The sequence below is a fragment of the Pristiophorus japonicus genome, unplaced genomic scaffold (assembly GCF_044704955.1).
Source record: "Pristiophorus japonicus isolate sPriJap1 unplaced genomic scaffold, sPriJap1.hap1 HAP1_SCAFFOLD_348, whole genome shotgun sequence".
Taxonomy (NCBI): domain Eukaryota; kingdom Metazoa; phylum Chordata; class Chondrichthyes; family Pristiophoridae; genus Pristiophorus; species Pristiophorus japonicus.
This window is the reverse complement of record NW_027253303.1, coordinates 58,561-79,656: the sequence shown is the minus strand read 5'-3', so window position 1 is coordinate 79,656 and position 21,096 is coordinate 58,561. Positions and strand designations below refer to the sequence as shown.

General features: G+C 47.8%; 1 protein-coding gene across 3 annotated transcripts in view; it reads left to right on the top strand.

The window, feature by feature from the left end:
* Positions 1-11,513, top strand: part of c2cd2l (c2cd2 like) — a 158,149-nt gene extending 146,636 nt beyond the window's left edge. Inside the window, exons 12-15 of one of the 3 annotated variants that reach the window (XM_070872671.1) lie at positions 1,951-2,043; positions 5,221-5,357; positions 7,585-7,870; positions 9,261-11,513. In XM_070872671.1, coding sequence (XP_070728772.1) covers positions 1,951-2,043; positions 5,221-5,357; positions 7,585-7,870; positions 9,261-9,490 — 746 coding nt within the window. In that variant the 3' untranslated portion in view covers positions 9,491-11,513. The remainder of the gene's footprint in view (positions 1-1,950; positions 2,044-5,220; positions 5,358-7,584; positions 7,871-9,260) is intronic. The other 2 variants (XM_070872672.1, XM_070872673.1) reach the window with 2 other exon arrangements.
* The last annotated feature ends 9,583 nt before the right edge of the window (positions 11,514-21,096 follow it).

Here is a 21,096-nt window from a genome sequence, read left to right as displayed (position 1 = left end):
CATTTATATAGCGCCTTTAACATAGTAGAAATGTCCCAAGACGCTTCACAGGAGTGTAATCAGACAAAAACTGATACGGAGCTAAAGAAGGAAACATTAGGAGGACAGGTGACCCAAAGATTGGTGAAAGTGGTAGGTTGTAAGGAACAACTCACCTGGACACCTTTTGTCAATCTTTTCATCATCGTGAAAACATTTCACAGTCTCCATTTTTACAAGCCTAACCTCCTTAACGTCTGGGCCCCGAACCCGCGCCTCTCCTGGGTCCCGATCACATTGCTCTACAATCTCTCGCCGCTCCTTCGCCCCGACCTCACCGCTCCTCTGCTGCTTGCCGCCTCTCCTGCTGTACCTGTCCACGTTCCGATCGGCGACCTGGACTTTGGTGACGTCCAATCCAGTCGCGCTTTTCCAAGTCGTCGCCCTCCTGCACCAGCTCGCGCTGCTCCCTGTAGTGATTGGTGTGCAACGGCCACCACACGTTAAAAAAAAATCCACACACAGGCATCTTCCACCCTTCAACGTGTAGTTCGGGATCTGGAATATCAGGTCCTTCATTGAAACACCTGTGAACTCATCCCTTTTTGGTGTGGAAGCAAGTCATCCTTGATACAAGGGACTGCCTACGAAGCAGCTTCTGTGTGCTCAGCAGTTTGGATGGAAAAATGTTGAGTTTTGTCCTTGTTGCACAGTTCTGGTCTCCATAATCATAAAAAGGATATAGTGACACTGGAGAAGATGTAAATATTTGGAACAAGAATGATACCAGAACTGAGAGGTTAAACCCATCAGGAAAGAGAGAGCAACCTGGGCTCTTTCTCTAGAAACGGGAAGGCTGAGGAGTGACCTGATGGAGGTCTTTGCGATTATGAAAGGGTTCGACAGGGTCAGTGTAGGGAAGATGTTTCTACTCGTGAGGGAGACCAAAACTTTGGGCCATAAATTTAAGACAGTCACAATGTTCCCTGTATTTTCTTTTGCCGCCAAGCGGCCCATTCAAAATACCGTGCATGTGTGGTTTGTGCGTTGAAAGGCGGTGCAGCTTAACGGGAACGTTGGTCACAAATAAATCCAGTAGGGAATTCAGGAGAAACTTCTTTACTTAGCGAGTGGTTCGAATGTGGAACTTGCTACCACAGCGAATAGTTGAGATGAAAAGCATAGATGCATTTAAGGGGAACCTGGATATAAACACACGAGGGAGAAAGGAATGGAGAGTTATGCTGATGGGGTGAGATGAAGAGAGGTGGGAGGAGACTCGTGTGGAGCCCAAACGGCGGGACTGACCTATCAAGAAAGACTGGATCAACTGGGCTTGTATTCACTGGAGTTCAGAAGAATGAGAGGGGATCTCATAGAAACGTTTAAAATTCTGACGGGTTTAGACAGGTTTGATGCAGGAAGAATGTTCCCAATGTTGGGGAAATCCAGAACCAGGGGTCACAGTCTAAGGATAAGAGGGTAAGCCATTTAGGACCAAGATGAGGAGGAACATCTTCACCCAGAGATTGGTGAACCTGTGGAATTCTCTACCACAGAAAGTTGTTGAGGCCAATTCACTAAATATATTCAAAAAGGAGTTAGATATAGTCCTTACTACTAGGGGGATCAAGGGGTATGGCGAGAAAGCAGGAATGGGGTACTGAGGTTGCATGTTCAGCCATGAACTCATTGAATGGCGGTGCAGGCTCGAAGGGCCGAATGGCCTACTCCTGCACCTATTTTCTATGTTTCTATGTTTCTAAACACCGGCACGGACCAGTTGGCCTGTGTCTGTGCTGTACATTCTATGTACTTCTGTATAAAGAAGTTCACCTATCTTTCCAACTGGGTGTCACCAAGATTCACTGCCCATGGTGGTCACCTAATACTTGAACTCCAGCCCAGTGGCAGCAATATATTCAGAGCCTCTCGACTACAGTGCTAACCTGTTGTGTCTGTTGCCCTCAGATTCTCCAACACGGTCACCTTCCAAGGTGGAAGTAACAGAGAAGAGATCCATCAAGGTGGACAACAGCCCTGTCAGTCTGTCTCCCAATAACGGTAAATTCATCTGTTCCTTTGGGAGGGTCTTCTGCCCCATTTGATTTCAGGGACGAAGGCACTTGGGAGGGACACTGAAACTTTTTCCCCTTAAGAGTATGGGGGTCATTTTAGCTTCGGGGGAGATTAGATCAAACCCCATGATACAGTGTTCATTGACTTCAATGGGAAAGGAGATTTGGCAAGGATGTTTAACAGGTGGTCAATCGGATCGGATCCGTTTTACACCATCATAGAGACAGGAGTAGTCCATTCAGCCCCTCGAGCCTGTTCCACTATTCAATTAGATCATGCCTGATCAGTATTTTAACTCCATTTACCCGTAATACTCTTGCCTAACAAAAATTTATCAATCTCAGTTTTGAAATTTTCAATTTAACCCCCAGCCTCAACAGCTTTTTGGGGAGCGAGTCCCAGATTTCTACTACCCTTTGTGTGAAGAAGTGCTTCCTGACATCACCCCTGAATGGCCTGGCTCTAATTTTAAGGTTATGCCCCCTTGTTCTGGATTCCCCCACCAGAGGAAATAGTTTCTCTCTGTCTACCCTGTCAACTAACTTAGCGTAAACACCTCCCTTAGATCACCCTTAACCTTCCACACTCCAGGGAATACAAGCCTAGTCTATGCAACCTGTCTCATAATTTCACCCTTTTAACCTGGGAATCTTACTATCAAACAGTATTGTGTTCAGTTTTGGTCTCCTAATCTGAGGAAGGACATTCTTGCTATTGAGGGAGTGCAGCGAAGGTTCACCAGACTGATTCCCGGGATGGCAGGACTGACATATGAAGAAAGACTGGATCAACTAGGCTTATATTCACTGCCCCTCTCTCTCTGACCCTCTCTTTCTCTCTCTGCCCCTCTTTCTCTCTCTGCCCCCCTCTTTTTCTCTCTGCCCCCCCCGCCCCTCTCTCTCTTTGTGCCCCTCTCTCTGTCTGTGCCCCTCTCTCTCTGTGCCCCTCTCTCTCTGTGCCCACTCTCTCTGTGCCCCTCTCTCTCTGTGCCCCTCTCTCTCTGTGCCCCTCTCTCTCTCTGTGCCCCTCTCTCTCTGTGCCCCTCTCTCTCTGTGCCCCTCTCTCTCTGTGCCCCTCTCTCTGTGTGCCCTCTCTCTCTGTGTGCCCCCTCTCTCTCTGTGCCCACTCTCCCCCTGTGCCCCCTCTCTCTCTCTCTGCCCCCCTCTCTCGCTCTGTGCCCCTCTCTCTCTGTGCCCCTCTCTCTCTGTGCCCCCTCTCTCGCTGTGCCCCGTCTCTATGTACCTCTCTCTCTCTCTGTGCCCGTCTCTCTCTCTCTCTCTGCCCCTCTCTCTCTGTGCCCCCCTCTCTCTGCCTCCTCTCTCTCTCTGCCCCCTCTCTCTCTGTGCCCCCTCTCGCTCTCTGCCCCTCTCTCTCTCTGCCTCTCTCTCTCTCTGTGCCCCCCTCTCTCTCTCTGCCCCTCTCTCTCTCTGTGCCCCCCTCTCTCTCTCTGCCCCTCTCTCTCTCTGCCCCTCTCTCTCTCTGCCCCTCTCTCTCTCTGCCCCTCTCTCTCTCTGCCCCTCTCTCTCTCTGCCCCTCTCTCTCTCTGTGCGCCTCTCTCTGCCCCTCTCTCTCTCTGTGCCCCTCTCTCTCTGTGCCCCTCTCTCTCTCTGCCCCTCTTTCTCTGTGCCCCTCTCCCTCTCTGTGCCCCTCTCTCTCTCTGTGCCCCTCTCTCTCTCTGTGCCCCTCTCTCTCTCTGTGCCCCTCTCTCTCTCTCTGTGCCCCTCTCTCTCTCTCTGTGCCCCTCTCTCTCTCTCTCTGTGCCCCTCTCTCTCTCTCTCTGCCCCTCTCTCTCTCTGCCCCTCTCTCTCTCTCTGCCCCTCTCTCTATGTGCCCCTCTCTCTCTATGTGTCCCTCTCTCTCTCTGTGCCCCTCTCTCTCTCTCTGTGCCCCTCTCTCTCTCTCTGTGCCCCCCTCTCTCTCTCTGTGCCCCTCTCTCTCTCTGCGCCCCTCTCTCTCTCTGCGCCCCTCTCTCTCTCTGCACCCCTCTCTCTCTGTGCCTCTCTCTCTGTGCCTCTCTCTCTTTGTGCCCCTCTCTCTCTCTCTCTGTGCCCCTCTCTCTCTCTCTGTGCCCCTCTCTCTCTCTCTGTGCCCCTCTCTCTCTCTCTGTGCCCCTCTCTCTCTCTCTGTGCCCCTCTCTCTCTCTCTCTGTGCCCCTCTCTCTCTCTCTCTGTGCCCCCCTCTCTCGTGCCCCCCTCTCTCTCTCTGTGCCCCTCTCTCTCTCTGTGCCCCTCTCTCTCTCTGTGCCCCCCTCTCTCTCTCTGTGCCCCTCTCTCTCTCTGTGCCCCTCTCTCTCTCTGTGCCCCCCTCTCTCTCTCTGTGCCCCTCTCTCTCTGTGCCCCTCTCTCTCTCTCTGTGCCCCTCTCTCTGTGCCCCTCTCTCTCTCTCTGTGCCCCTCTCTCTCTCTCTCTGTGCCCCTCTCTCTCTCTCTCTGTGCCCCTCTCTCTCTGTGCCCCTCTCTCTCTCTCTCTGTGCCCCTCTCTCTCTCTCTCTCTGCCCCTCTCTCTCTCTCTGTGTGCCCCTCTCTCTCTCTGTGCCCCTCTCTCTCTGTGCCCCTCTCTCTCTCTGTGCCCCTCTCTCTCTCTGTGCCCCTCTCTCTCTCTGTGCCCCTCTCTCTCTCTGTGCCCCTCTCTCTCTCTGTGCCCCTCTCTCTCTCTGTGCTCCTCTCTCTCTCTGTGCCCCTCTCTCTCTGTGCCCCTCTCTCTCTCTGTGCCTCTCTCTCTCTGTGCCCCTCTCTCTCTGTGCCCCTTTCTCTCTCTCTCTGTGCCCCCCTCTCTCTCTCTCTCTGTGCCCCTCTCTCTCTCTGTGCCCTTCTCTCTCTCTCTGTGCCCCTCTCTCTCTCTCTGCCCCTCTCTCTCTCTCTCTGTGCCCATCTCTCTCTCTCTGTGCCCCTCTCTCTCTCTCTCTCTGCCCCTTTCTCTCTCTCTGTGCCCCCCTCTCTCTCTCTCTCTCTCTCTGTGCCCCCCTCTCTCTGTGCCCCCCTCTCTCTCTGCCCCTCTCTCTCTCTCGCTCTCTCTCTGTGCCCCTCTCTCTCTCTGTGCCCCCCTCTCTCTCTCTGTGCCCCCCTCTCTCTCTCTGCCCCTCTCTCTCTTTCAGCCCCTCTCTCTCTCTGCCCCTCTCTCTCTCTCGCATACTAATAATAACATTGTTTGTGTGTGTGGAAAGCAGCGGATAATCACCTCGCCAACGGTTTGGATCCAGTGGTACAGACAGCAATCCGGCAGCTGACAGAATCCGCCAACAAGCCAAGCAAAAAGACACCGACCAAACGCAGCACGCTGATTATATCGGGAGTTTCCAAGGTAACTGTCGGCCTTCCGCTAGGAATTGGGACTCTGATTTCTGCAGCTCACTGTGGGAGTTCTCCTGATGCTGCCCCAGTACCAGCCAATCAGAGAGTAACTGACAGCGGGCAGCACAAATTCAATCAGCAGTTTAGGAAGAAACAATGAACCATGAAAAGCAAGTTTAAATAATATATCTCACAAAGAGAGACTGAATTACTGCCTGAAGCTTATTGATAAATGCATTGCTCTTTATAATATATTACTAGCAAATCTCCTGTGTCATTCCTCATGATAAGTCAGAGGATGCACTGGTTTATAAAGATAAGAAAACAAAACCATGTAGGTGTGTGTTCCTTTAAGTCTTAAAGTGCACAATGCTCTGCAATTTTGTAAATGAATGATAGGGCCAATTAGAGTTCAAGTTACAGATGAGATCTTGCTTTATTTGATTGTCAGGTCAATTAAGAATTCCCAGACACTGTGGAACTCATACATACTTGAAGGGGAAATGTTTGCAGGGAAGTGAAACTAATTGGATCGCTCTTTCAAAGAACCGACACAGGCGTGATGGGCCGAATGGCCTCCTCCTGGGCTGTATCATTCTATATTCTTGGAGAGGGGTGCTGAAACTCTCAGCATTTTAAGATAGTTTTTGCATCTGTAAGATAAAGAGCTGAGAGACAGAGGTAGAACGTGTAAATTATCCTAATTGTAATACAGGTTGAACCTCCCTTATCCAGAACTCCCTTATTCAGAACCACCCCTCGTCCAGAGCCATTCCCGGCCACTGGGTGGCGCATGCGCAGAACTCCCAACATGAACAAATTGAAGTCCTTCCTCGCTGCCGACTCCCGCAATTGCTGGCCTGACCCCACGATCCACCGCCCCCCACCCTGGCCATGATCTCTCTGCCGCACTCCCAGCCCCAAGCCAGCCAGCCCCCATATCCCCTTGCTCAGTACCTGTACCATCCAATTTAACGTGACCACCCCTCGTCCAGAAAAATCCCTTATCCAGAACAGGCCAGCGTCGCACTTATTTCCTGTCACATTTTATTCGTCACACTTCTGACTCACCAGCAGCAATGCCAGGGGAGATCTTCAAAAATGTAAACTTTGTGACAGCATTTGCCAACTTACGATCATTCAATTGTTTTAACCGATTTCTCTATGACCAGCTTCAGATCTTAAGATAGTGGAGGCGCGGGCTGGGGGAAGACAATAGCTAGGACCCAATCATACGGGGAGAATGATCCAGTCAGGATAATTTGCCTAGTAAATCTGTCTGGATTAGAATAAATTTGCCTACGAATTGTCACAAAAGCTTTACAGGAAATGTGTAACATCGAAGGCTTCATGCGAGATTTTTAAAACATTACTAGTCAATCTCCCATGTTGTAGACTATGGGAATCAAGGCCAAGTGTAGTCTTCAGCTGAAGTTAGCGCATCGGGAAAGTTGCCCTCTTTGCTTGCTTGTATTCCTGGAGGTTTTGTCCTCCCACCTCCCAGTCGAACAGTCCTTTATTTCCTATCTCCAATTCTAATAACAGAAAATGAAAGAGAGTCCAATTTTTTTTATTGCCCCGATGATTTTCCTCCTTGGTTTGCTCCCAGCTGTTCCTGGAGATGCATCTTTAATTCCTGGAGGCTCCAGACCAATCCTGGAGGTTTGGCAACCCTAAGGGTAAGGGATGATTGGACCAAGGCACGCTGATGTTCAATCCCCAGCTTCAAATCCCTCCATGGCCTAGCCCCCTCCCTATCTCTCTAACCTCCCCTAGCTCTGCAACCCTCCGAGATCTCTGCGCCCCTCCAGTTCTGGCCTCTTGCGCATCCCTGATTTTCATCGCTCCACCATTGGCGGCAGTGCCTTCAACTGCTAAGGCCCTAAGCTCTGGAATTCCCTCTCTATCCTCCTTTACGTAGCTCCTTAATACCTACCTCTTTGATTCAAGCTGTTTGGCATCCGTTCCATCTCTTTGTGTGGCTCGGTGTTGAATTTTGTCTGATAACGCTCCTGTGAAGCATCTTGGGACGTTTAACTACGTTAAAGGCGCTAACTAAATGCAAGTCATTGTTGTTGAGGTACTCCTGATGTATTAAATCAGTCATACAGTGTTGCTACCCAGCTTGTTTCTAACTACATAAAAGTACTCATTGACGGTCAATCTCAGTTTGGTCAGCTGATCTTCGCTATGTCTGCCAAGCGCCTACTGATGTCCTCTCTTGCCCTCCGACACAGGCCCCCATTGATCAGGAAGAAATGGCTCTCTCCGTGGGCTATGCAGCTGCCATGGACGCCTCCCTGCAGGGTGAGCAAGGGTTGGCGGCCCTGCCCCACTGCAGCGCTCAGAGTGCGCTGGACTCTCCCAAATCCACTGACTCCCTGAGCCAGCGGCAGGGGGCCAGCCAGGAGCTGGACGAGGCTGCCACGTCGGATATCTCCGAGCGCCCGTCTGTGGACGATGTCGAATCCGAAACTGGGTCGACCGGAGCGCTGGAAACGAGAAGCTTGAAGGATCACAAAGGTAAGCAGAAATGGTATCGTTGGGGAGCAGAGAGATGGTTTCGGGGGGGGGGGGGGGGGGGGTGGGCGGGGGGAGCAGAGGCTAAGTGGGTAGCACCCTCACCTCTAGCGGTTCCTGGCAGTTACATTGCTAAAACCAGCTCCCTTAACCTGACAGTTTTGTGTGTCCACGGTTCTGATGTTGGGAAATGGAACTGATGTTTGCAATAAACATGCAAGGTGTCAGCTGTGGCTCAGTGGGTCGCCCCCTCGCCACTGAGTTAGAAGGCTGTGGCTTCAAGTCCCACTCCAGGGCTTGAGCACAAAAATCTAGGCTGACGCTCCAGTGCAGTGCTGAGGGAGCGCTGCCCTGTCGGAGGTGCCGTTCTTTCGGATGAGTCGTTAAACCGAGGCCCCGTCTGCTCTCTCAGGTGGACGTAAGAGATCCTATTTCGAAGAGCAGGGGAGTTATCCCTGGTGAACTGGCCAATATTTATCCCTCAATCCGCATCACTAAAACAGATTAACTGATGATTATCACATTGCTGTGTGTGTGGGAGCTTGCTGTGCGCAAATTGGCTGCCGCGTTTCCCACATTACCACAGTGACTACACTCCAAAAAGTACTTAATTGGCTGTCTTTCTTTCTTCAACACACCACTGAAACCAAAGCTAAATACTGCAAAGCTGAAATAAAAATAGAAAATGCTGGAAATACTCAGAAGGTCAGGCAGCATCTGTGGAGAGAGAAATAGAGCTAACGCTTCAGGTCGACAACCCTTCATCAGAACTGTTACTGTACCGTATAGTTGACTGTTCTTAGTGTTGTATTCACCCGAGATGTCTGCGCTCCTCCGATCCTTCCCTCTTGACCATCTCCGATTATAATCGCTCAACCATCGGTGGCGTACCTTCTGTTGCCGAGGCCCCAAGCTCTTGAATTTCCTGCCTAAGGCTCTCCGTCTCTGTACCTCACTTTCCTCCTTCAAGACGATCCTTAAAACCTAGCTCACCTGTGCTAATTTCTCATTACGCGACCCGGACATAAGAAATAGGAGCAGGAGTAGGCCATTTGGCCCCTCGAGCCTGCTCCACCATTCAATAAGATGGCTGATCTGATCTTGGCCGCAACTCCACTTCCCTGCCTGCTCCCCATAACCCTTGATTCCCTTATCCTTCAAAAATCTGCCTATCTCCCCCCCCCCTTAAATATATTCAATTATCCACCCTCCCATTTCAAATTTTTTATCTCGGAATACTCCTGTGAAAGCGCCTTGGGAAGTTTCACTATGTTAAAAGCGCTATATAAATACTTGTTGTTGTCTGTGCTGGCACAGGTTGTCACTTCTGGTCCTGCCTATGTCGCTCTGACTTTGGTTTCCTCTTCTCTTTCTCCCCCGCCCTTCCCTGCAGTCAGCTTTCTCCGAAGCGGCACAAAGCTTTTGTTCCGGAGGAGAAGCAAGCAGAAGGAGCCAGGCTTCAGCCATTCACACGACGACCTCTCCAACGTGAGCGACAGCCCCTCGTCCACGCGGAAGAAGTCAGGCAGCTTCTCGCGCAAGCTGATCAAGCGCTTCTCTTTCAAGTCCAAGTCCAAGTCGAAAGCCAGCGCCAACGGTGGCACGGCGGCCGCTGGGAACTGAGCGGGTTGTCAGATCAAAGGACCTGGAGGCCGGACTACCCGGGAACGGGGGGTGTAGAGCAACAGGAGACGAAGCACTCGGGGAGGGGTGGGGGGGCCCAGTGGAGATTTTTTGCAGTAATTTATATCCTGGTTTTTTTTTTCAGTGACTTTTCTGTGAAATGAAAGAAGTGCTGCCATCTTTCATCGACTATCGCTTGTCAAAGCCACTGTGCAGTGACGTCTCTCCTGAGTTTTGTTATGTAGCATGGAAGAAACACGGGGCTTTCAACATACTGAAGCTGAGGAAGAGCTTGAGTCAAGGACTGAGGCACAAGGCGTTTGTTTGGTGACACTAGCTTTGAATGTAAACTCTCTATCAACCCTCCCCTTTCCCCAATCTTATTTATTGAAAACCTAGGACAGCGGCAGGTTTTGGCAGCTGTACCAGATGTTTTAAAAGAGATAATGTTTTATTGTTTTAATTGGGACTAATGAATTTAGTCATTTTACTGATCGCCACCTCTTAAGTGTTTGCCGAGATGTTATATCTTATTGATGTTTCGAAAATGTAAATGGAAAGACAATTGTAAAATCCTTCACTACTTAAAAAGAAAAACACCGTGAATAAATTTCCTTAGTCCCTGAAAGACACCAACACAAAGGAGGTGGTGAGGTGGGTTCTTTTCACAGAACAGTATGCGCTCTCTGTGGGAAAGGGGGATAATGCCAGTGAGTCCAAATGTTTTGCCTTTAATCCGCACTTAGCCGTTTAGGTCCACAGGCCTCAATGGCAGATCTTCTCATCCATTTTCCTCAATGTAAGTGTAATAACTGTAACCTAGAGTACTGTATCCAATTCTGGGTACCACATTTTAGGAAGCAAATTGCATGTTGGCCTTTATTGCAAGGGGGTTGGAGTATGAGAGTAAGGAAATCTTGCTGCAACTGTAAAGGGCTTTAGTGAGACCACACCTGGAGTACTGCGCGCAGTTTTGCTCTCCTTACCTCAGGAAGCGTATACTTAGAAGGGGTGCGATGGAAGTTCACTAGATTGATTCCTGGGATGAGAGGGTTGTCCTATGAGGAGAGTTTGAGTATGTTCTCTGGAGTTTAGAAGAAAGAGAGGTGATCTCATTGAAACATGTAAGATTCTGAAAGGGCTTGACCGGGTAGATGCTGAGAGGCTTTCCCCCGGGCTGGAGAGTCTAGAACTAGGGGGCATAGTCTCAGGATAAGGGGTTGGCCATTTAGGAGTGAGGAGCAGAAATTTCTTCACTGAGGGTTGTGAATATTTGGAATTCTCTACCCTAAGTGTGGATGCTCATTCGTTGAGTATATTCAAGGCTGAGATCGATAGATGTTTGGACTTGAAGGGAATCGAGGGATATGAGGATAGTGCAGGAAAGTGGAGTTGAGATCATGATAATGAATGGCGGAGCAGGCTCGAGGTGCCGTATGGCCTACTCCTGCTCCTAATTCTTATCTTCTTATGTCAAGACCTTAGTGACGAGAATGGTACCAGGGATAAGGGACTTCAGTTAATGGAGAGACAAGACAAGCTGGCAGTTGCCGCCTTAGAGCAGAGAAGGTTAAGGGGAAATTTAATAGAGGTCTTTAAAATCACGAAGAGTTTTGATAAAAGTAAATAAGGAGAAACTGTTTCCAGTGGAAGAAGGATCGGCAACTAGAGGACACAGATTTAAGTTAATTGGCAAAAGATTTGATTTTTTTTAGCAGCGAGTTGTTATGATCTGGAATGCACTGCCTGAAAGGGTGGTGGAAGCAGTTTCAGTGGTAACTTGCAAAAAGGAATTAAATAAATACTTGGAGAGAAAATGGTAGGGCAATGGGGCAAGAGTGGGACTAATTAGACAGCTCTTTCAAAGAGCTGGCACGGGCACGGTGGGCTGAATTGGCCTCTTTCTCTGCTGTATCATTTTATGATTTTATGAATGCTCCAACAGGGCAAGGGGATTCAGTACACTTTGTGTATATCTTAAACAAAACAATTTCAAAGTATCATCAGAAAATTCTGGGAAACACTCAGCAGGTCAGGCAGCATCTATGGAGAGAGAAACAGAGTCAGCGTTTCAGGTTGATGACCTTTCATCAGAACCACTGGTGACAAAGGGTCAGCGACCTGAAACGTTAACTCTGTTTCTCTCTCCACCGATGCTGTCTGACCTGCTGAGTGTTTCCCAGAATTTTCTGTTTTTATTTCAGATTTCTAACAATCGCCAGTGTACCATCTACAACAACAGCTTGTATTTATATAGCGCCTTTAACGTGGTGAAACATCCCAAGGTGCTTCACAGGAGAGTTACGAGATTAAACATTTGACACCGAGCCGCAGAAGGACAAATTAGGGCAGGGCTTGGTCAAAGAGGTAGGTTTTGAGTAGCGTCTTGAAGGAGGGAAAGAGAGGTAAAGAGGCGGAGAGGTTTAGGCAGAGAGTCCCAGAGCTTGGGGCCGAGGCAACAGAATGTACAGGATTGAAACTTGGGTGATGGCCTGGAATTTGACATGTAGGTAAAATTCTCCACAATTGAGATAAAACTGGCATGAAAAATAGCCGCTGTACCCGTAACCATTGCAGCCGCACCCAATGGGCACAGCCTTTGATGAACATCATCACAACGGTAGCCTTCAGTGAATAAGTTAATGTGGTGTCTGAGGCATGTCATCATACATATTGTATATAGATAGATTCATGCTAGTGTGAGGCCGAACCTGCAGTGTGTTTGGCGGCACTGCCTGTGAACAAAAACACCTTATATCCTATCTTGCAACACACCAACGCCTCAGTAGCAATAACTTGAGTACCTTGTTCCATGGATACACAGAAGTCAGGTTAGAGAGGTTTCCTGTGTAGTAGGAAGAAGGTAAGCTGAGAGTCGAGGAACAATTGAGAGTTTCATAAAAAGTTTTTCCCAGATATGATACCGAGGATGGAGAACGGAACCGTTCTCTCAGCCATGGCCTCCAATACATCATGAGGGCTGAGGGAGATGATGGTTAAACAGCAACGGTTAACAGGCCTTATGGACTGGATCCCCCAACCACAAATGTTTTTCTAGCTTTTATTTTTCAGGCAAATATTGAGGTGCCTCAATTCCATATTAAGGGGGTGTTGACCTGGTTCAAAGAGGTATTTATAGGTGGTTCCTTGTGAGGTACGCGTGTAAAAAGTTTATTGTACATAGTAAATTTTAATCTAGTATTTTGAGAGGGGATGGGGAAGATATGAGAATAGTCTTATTTATGATGTGAAATTGTCTTAGCTCCTACAGGCAGTCACTTTATAGCAGCAGGTAACACTCTGGACATCATTGACAAGCCATTTTGTTTCCAGTTCGTGCAGATTGTCAGCTGACTGGAATGGTGTCTGCGCTGGGAATGGGATCACAACGCAAGTTTCTCAGATTTGCTTTGCTAAGAGTGAAAATTTATCAAAAAGAACCTTAATAACCTCAATAACTAATGCCTCCACGGACATAAGGGTCGGATATGTAAATGGGAAGAAAAGGACTCCTGGGGTCCCATTGGAAAATGGCCAGACATCCCACTCGACACCTAAACTGCTGAGACAGTGAAGGCGGAGATGTATTTGAAAGGTCGTCAATCACACAGTACCTGCTATTGATTTTCAGAGTGGCACCTGCTGTTATGATGAGGGCCAGTCTAACCCCATAGAAATACTCCATTTAAAGATAGGACGCACTAAATAATGACCTGTAGATACTTTCCCATAGATTCCTATGGGCTGCACTGTCCTGAATGCTACTTTAAATCCAGACTCAAAAGAGAACACACGCTTCCTTAATCATCTTTGGAAATAAAAGTTGATTTAAAAAAAAATGTCTCATTCACGTTGGCGACTGCATGTTTTAATAGAGAATCTGATCATGTTTTTAAATGTTTCCCTTCGCAGTTGAGGGTTTGCTGCAGCACGTTGAACCTAGCCGTTCCGGCTGCGTTCTCCTCAGTAATGATGGTTCTGACATTCAGACTGTCGTGTCTGTCTCTGTCCCATGGGTCACTCGAATGATGGGGGTGGTGGGGGCAGTGCGTCGGATGAGCTGGAATGCGATTGAACCGTGCACCCGTTCCCCCCTCCAAACACGGTGAGGTACCAGGGTGACATTCTGCTGGAGATTCTCTTTATTTTTCTTTTAAATACGTGACAAATGTCGGCGATATCAGTGGACGGAGACGTGATATGGGGTCATTTTAACTTTTAGCACCGGGTGAAAAATGGGCGATAGCGCATTAGCGGCCCATGTTTGCACTTTGCATGACCTTTCCGTTGACGTTTATGGGAAGGAAAATCAAGCAAGCTGTACGATGGACTGCTGACTCTAACTGCTGTTGCTGGTGTTAATATTACCCTCAGAATCAGAGTTTCTTCTACCAGTGGATGAACTTTCAACACGCTCATGTGACGTGAGCATTCGTCTTACACAGAGTCTGTCCAATGATCAAAGTTAAAATGACTCTTTATGTGTGGTGAATGTTCACGTGAAATGGATCACCAGGCAGATGGGGCGTGGGGGCAGTGCGTCAGGTGAGCTGCAATGTGGTAGCCAAATGCACTGATCCCCCTCCCCGAACATGGTGAGTTACCAGGAATGATATTTTGCTGGAAATTATGTTTTTGTTTTCATCAATTTTATTTGTGAATGTTTAAGAACATAAGAAATAGGAGCAGGAGTAGGCCATTCGACCCCTCGAGTCTGCTCCACCATTCAATGAGATTATGGCTGATCATCTACCTCAACTCCACTTTGCTGCACTGTCCCCATATCCCTTAATATCCAAAAATCTGATATTACTCTATTAATTTAATGGAGGCGTTTACCCATTTTTAATAAATGGGTTGAGGCCAGACTTAAAGTTGCAGATAGAGGAATGTCACATGAATGTGTTGAGAGTTCATCCACTGGTATAAGAAACCGTAATTCATGGGGCAATATGAATAAGTCTTATCACCGGTAACAGCAGTAAGAAAAAACATATCACACTGCCAACCTCCCTTTAACCTCTCACCAATCAGTAAAGGACGTGTGTGTGGGGACTGTTTTGACAGCTGAGTAATGAATCTTTTGTCGTCTCCTTGGTTTAGCTATGCGACACACATGTTGTCATTTACTTTAGTTTCAACGCCGTTTGAAAGTTTTATAGTCCAGTGTTCTGATGCATTATTTTACTCAATGGCGTAGCACTTTAAATACAGCCATTCCCCCACTGTCTGTGATGTAACCTGTGCAGCCGCCATCTTGCTAATGGAACTTGAGACTGTGGTGTGCATTCCGGAGTGACTCCAATAGGGATTTGACTTCCAAGTGTCCTGTGTCGTGTGTGGATGACTTGCATAGAAGTCTGACCAGTATAGAAGCTCGCCTGGTCTCAGAGGAGCTTTCATGCTAGTGACATGCCAGGTTTGAAACTAAGCCTCCAATATGGCATTGCTTGTCTTCGAGGCAATGGGTAGGCACTGGTCTGTAGCTGTGCCATCTTGTACAGCGCAGTTGGATTTGAAGCTTCTAACTTGGGGACCTTATAAACACACCTATTGGGAGGGAATTGTATATGTATCACTCAGTGCATGGACATAATTGGAGATCCACAGGAAGGAACATCCTGGATTTTATTATTGATACCTGATTCTGACTTTTGTTACATCTGAATTTTATTGATTTGAAATAAAATAGGTCCGGTGGCCACATCAGACTGCGTCATTATCACAGGATCTGTCTTGGTCTCTGCCCTGTCAAGGTTTTCCACCTGTAAGACCATCCATGTAATGTTATGTTCACGCCCATCATAGTTGGCTCCATTCAGGAAGCGTTTGGAATTTCCAATTGATCTGTTGGATAAACTTTCATGAAAGAGCTTCCCATTCTTTGGTAGTCTTCGTGGGAGAATTCTCTTGTTTAATCGTCACTTCCCCCTGATTTCACTGTCGACACAACACCTGTGGGCGAGACACAGCCTACTCCGGAGATGAGGGGGTTGACTTATGAGGAAAAGTTGAGTAGGTTGGGCCTCTACTCATAGGAATTCAGAAGAATGAGAGGTGATCTTATCGAAACATATAAGATTATGAGGGGGCTGGACAAGGTGGATGCAGAGAGGATGTTTCCACTGATGGGGGGAGACTAGAACTAGAGGGCATGAGCTTAGAATAAGGGGCTGCCCAATTAAAACAGAGATGAGGAGAAATTTCTTCTCAGAGGGTTGTGGAATTCGCTGCCTCAGAGAGCTGTGGAAGCTGGGACATTGAATAAATTTAAGACAGAAATAGACAGTTTCTTAAACGATAAGGGGATAAGGGATTATGGGGAGCGGGCTGGGAAGTGGAGCGGAGTCTTTGATCAGATCAACCATGATCTTATTGAATGGCGGAGCAGGCTCGAGGGGCCGTATGGCCTACTCCTGCTCCTATTTCTTATGTTCTTATGTACTCCCAGGATTCCATCAATCCTACCCTGAGCAGGCCAGAAAGAGTTGCACAACACAACAATTTATATTTACATTGTGCCTTTAACATAATAAAACGTTCCAAGGCGCTTTACAGGAGTGTAATTAAAAAAAACATTTGACATCGAGTGACACAAGATGATGTTGGGGCAACTGATCAAAAGCTTGGTCGGAGAATGAGGTTTTACGGAGCGTCTTAAAGGCGAAAAGAAAAATGGAGAGGTGGAGGGAATATGAGCGCTTAGGACCTAGGCAGCTGAAGGCACAGCCACCAATGATGGAGCGATTAAATTTGGGAATGTTCAAAGGGCCAAAATAGATGGAGAGCAGAGGTCTAGGGGGAGTATAGGGTTGGAGGAGGTTACAGAGAGAATCATCGAAAAATTATGACATAGGAGGCCACTTGGCCCATCACGTCCACGCCGGTCGACAAAGAGCTACCCAGCCTAATCCCACCTTCCAGCACTTGGTCCGTAGCCCTGTGGATCTCGGCTCTTTAATTGCACATCCAAGTACTTTTTAAATGTGATGTGGGTTTCTGCCTCTACAACCCTTTCAGGCAGTGAGTTCCAGACCCCCACCACCCTCTGGGTGAATTTTCTTTTCTTCATCTCCCCTCTAATCCTTCTACCAACTACTTTAAATCTATGCTCCCTGGTTATTGACCCCTCTGCTAAGGGAAATAGGTCCTTCCTATCCACCCTATCTAGGGAGGGGCGAGGCCCATGCAGGGATTTGAAAACAAGGATGAGAATTTTAAAACCGAGGCGTTGCTTAACCGGGAGCCAATGGAGGTCAGTGAGCACAGGGGTGATGGGTGAGTGGCACTTCTGAAAGGAGATGCTCCTCTTGATGTTTCCCCATTCTCTCTGGAGAGACATCTCGTATCAGTTCAGTCTCCTCATAGTACCAAACAAATGTATTGGTGCACGATTAATCAGGTACAAATGTATGACAAATGGGAAACAAAACAGTAAAAGGGAATATTATTTGAATGGGGAGAAATTACAACAGAGGGACTTGGGGGTCGTTGTGCATGAATCCCAAAAAGTTAGTTTGCAGGTGCAGCAGGTAATCAGGAAGGCGAATGGAATGTTGGCCTTCATTGCGAGAGGGATGGAGTACAAAAGCAGGGAGGTCCTGCTGCAACTGTACAGGGTATTGGTGAGGCCGCACCTGGAGTACTGCGTGCAGTTTTGGTCACCTTACTTAAGGAAGGATATACTAGCTTTGGAGGGGGTACAGAGACGATTCACGAGGCTGATTCTGGAGATGAGGGGGTTACCTTATGATGGTAGATTGAGTAGACTGGGTCTTTACTCGTTGGAGTTCAGAAGGATGAGGGGTGATCTTATAGAAACATTTAAAATAATGAAAGGGATTGACAAGATAGAGGTTGTTTCCACTGGTCGGGGAGACTAGAACTAGGGGGCACAGCCTCAAAATACGGGGGAGCCAATTTAAAACCGAGTTGAGAAGGAATTTCTTCTCCCAGAGGGTTGTGAATCTGTGGAATTCTCTGCCCAAGGAAGCAGTTAAGGCTAGCTCATTGAATATATTCAAGTCACAGATAGATAGATTTTTAACCAATAAGGGAATTAAGGATTACGGGGAGCGGGCGGGTAAGTGGAGCTGAGTCCACGGCCAGATCAGCCATGATCTTGTTGAATGGCGGAGCAGGCTCGAGGGGCTAGATGGCCTACTCCTGTTCCTAATTCTTATGTTCTTATGACCTCCATTTCATCCTAGCTCTAAACTAGGCCTGTATTTTTCGGGGAGCTTTCCAGAACATCAGCAGGGGACTCGACACAGCAACAGTGCACCAACGCATTTATTGGCAAGGGGGATAGAGTATAAAAGCAGAGAAGTCCTGCTACAACTGTACAGGGTATTGGTGAGGCCACTCCTGGAGTACTGCGAACAGTTTTGGTCTCCATATTTAAGGAAGGATATAGTTGCATTAGAGGCTTTTCAGAGAAGGTTCACTAGGTTGATTCCGGAGAAGAGGGGGTTGACTTATGAGGATAGATTGAGTAGGTTGCGCCGATATACATTGGCGTTCAGAAGAATGAGAGGTGATCTTATAGAAACTTATAATATAATGAGGGGGCTAGACAAGGTGGATGCAGAGAGAATATTTCCACTCATAGGGAAAACTAAAACTCGGGGACATAGTCTTACAATAAGGAGCCACCCATATATAACTGAGATGAGGAGGAATTTCTTCTCTGAGGGTTGTAAATCTATAGAATTCTCTGCCCCAGAGAGCTGTGGAGGATGGGTCATTGAATATATTTAAGGTGGCGATAAGACAGATATTTGAGCGATAAGGGAGTAAAGGGTTATGGGGAGCGGGCGGGGAAGTGGAGCTGAGCCCATGATCAGATCAGCCATGATCTTTATTAAATGGTGGAGCAGGCTCGAGGGGCCGTTTGGCCGACTCCTGCTCCTATTTCTTATGCATCGGTCGGTTACAAAAAGAAGTCTAAGGTTTGTTTTTGCATCTGATAAGCAAAGCGTCTCTCCAGTCTCGCCTCCAACCTTTCTCTCCATTCTGCAGCAGCAGCAGCAGAGTCAGCCTGCTCAGGTCCTGCTCGAAACTCCACCTTCCAACCCACACCTTGCTCAGGCTGTACTCGAGGGTGCGCTGCCTCATATCCCGTTTGACCCTGAGCTTCACTCCACTCCTCATGCGACCCCTCACTTTGTTTTTCTCTTTCCCACGGCAGCTGGTGATGATTCTGCCATTCACACCCCGTCTAGACTCATCTCTTGTTTCCTAACTTGTGCCATTACCATCTCATTTTTTTGCCCATCATCCTTTTAGTCTCTTAAATCTCTCCTGCCTTCCACCCTCTCACAGACCTTCCCTTTTGTTCTTTCTTTCTTTCTTTCTCCCTCCCTTTCACTACCTCTGCACTTCCTTAAGGAATCTGTTACATCTCGAACTTTCCCTGTTCTGACGAAGGGTCACAGACCTGAAACGTTAACTCTGTTCCTCTCTCCGCAGATGCTGCCTGACCCGCTGAGATTTCCAGCATTTTCTGTTTTTATTCCATGAAAAAGACTGTTTATTTCCACCTCCCTAACATCAACTGCCTCTGTATGTACCTTACCCCATTGACAGTGGAAGTTTCCTCTAAGTCTGTTTGACTTGTGGATTCTCCTCCTGCTTGCCAGCTTCCTGAGAACTACAGTGGGTCCATTTTCACTTTTAACATTCCTGGCACAGAGCCTTGTTCCTGAGAGCGCTGAAGATTAAAACTTCCAGGGTTTATATAATGTCTTGTAAACATTTATTTTTTACACCAGATCTCAATTGTATTTTCTTTTAGCAATTCACTTCCAACGGATCCAAAACTCTGCTGCTCCTATCCTGTGCCATTCACTTATTGCCCCTGTTCATTACAACAGTGACTACACTCCAAAAGCACTTCACTGGCTGTCAAGCGCTTTGAGACGTCTAGTGGTCGTGAAAGGAACTCTAGAAATGAAAGTCTTTCTTTCTGGTCTGACCAAACCCACTGTCTCCTCATTGCCCTAATGAATTGATTTGAAAATCCTGATCCTCGTTTACAAATCCCTTCTTGGCCGTGTTCCCCCCAGTCTGGCAGGTAGCCAGAGAGACTCTCCCAGCGGGCCGCACTGATCCCGCGTCTGTGAATTGCTGTTAAAGCCAGGCCCAGGAGTAGACCCACAAACATGCCCCCGACCTGCCCACCCACACCGGGACATTAAATAATAAAACAGCGGCTGCAACCTCTCGCACTCCACATACACGTGAAAGATGGCTTGAACTGGGCAGCAGAAGTTACAAGCAGCCTGGGTGGCCCTGAAGCAGCTCGCATGTTGTTATGGCGTTTCCATAATAACCAATAAGGAGACACTGTGTTCAACCAAAACAAAACTGCCTCTCTTTTAAATGGGCACAAATAAAAAGACTTGCATTTATATACCGCCTTTCACGACCACTGGATGTCCCAAAGTGCTGCATAGCTAATTAAGTACTTTTGGAGTGTAGTCACTGTTGTAATGTGGGAAACGCAGCAGTCAATTTGCGCACAGCAAGCTCCCACAAACAGCAATGTGATAATGACCAGATAATCTGTTTTAGTGATGGTGATTACATACAAACAAACGTACGAACAATGGCGGACAGGTAAAGACCATCTGGTCCATCGAGCCTGGTCCCACACAATTGCAATACCTTTTGTATCACGACAGATACACTCTCCAACCCAAACCATGTGATCTCCTGGGAGAGGCAAAAAAACAGATATTTAAAAAACAGGCCAATTTTGGGGGAGAAATATCTGGAAAATTCCTCTGTGACCCACCTCGCCAATCGAAATGAGTTCAGGAGATCGCTTTGGCCATTAACTTCCCTGCAGTACCTACCTTCTGAGAGATAAATATTGTCCCAGGACACCGGGAATAACTCTTTTTTTAAATAGTGCCATGGGAACTTTTACATCCACCTGAGAGGGCAGACGGGGCCTCGGTTTAACGTCTCATCCAAAAGAGGGCACCTCCGACAGTGCGGCACTGCACTGGAGTGTCAGCCTAGATTTTTAATAAACAATAATAAAGAAAGTAATGCATAAAAATGGATGTTTATAAACTTAAATAATATTACTATATAATATTATATAGCCACAAGGATACCGGCAGACATTCCTGTGCTCCTTCTCCAGGGCCACCTGGGCACGGACAAGACCCCGGAAGAGAGGCAGGCAGAGCAACCAACCCCATGTGCCGCGTCCAACCTGGACTTGGGGGATGCCCACCTCGGCCAGGCCCAGGTGCAGACCCACGAGGCGGTTCTCCGATTAGGCCGTGCCCCCCACCGGGCGGCCAATGATCGGGAGCGTGGGACTGAAGTGGATCCAGACGTTCAGCAGCAGCCCCTTCAAGTAGTGGAAGAGGGGCTGCAACCTTTCACAATTAACAAAAGAGAAAGAATTGCATTTATATAGCGCCTTTCACGACTGCCGGACGTCCCAAAGCGCTTTACAGTCAATGAGATACTTTTTGAAGTGAGGTCACTGTTGTGATGCAAGAAATGCAGCAGCCAGTTTGCGCACAGCAAGCTCCTGCAAACAGCAATGTGATGGTGACCAGAAAATCTTTTTTAGGGATGTTGAT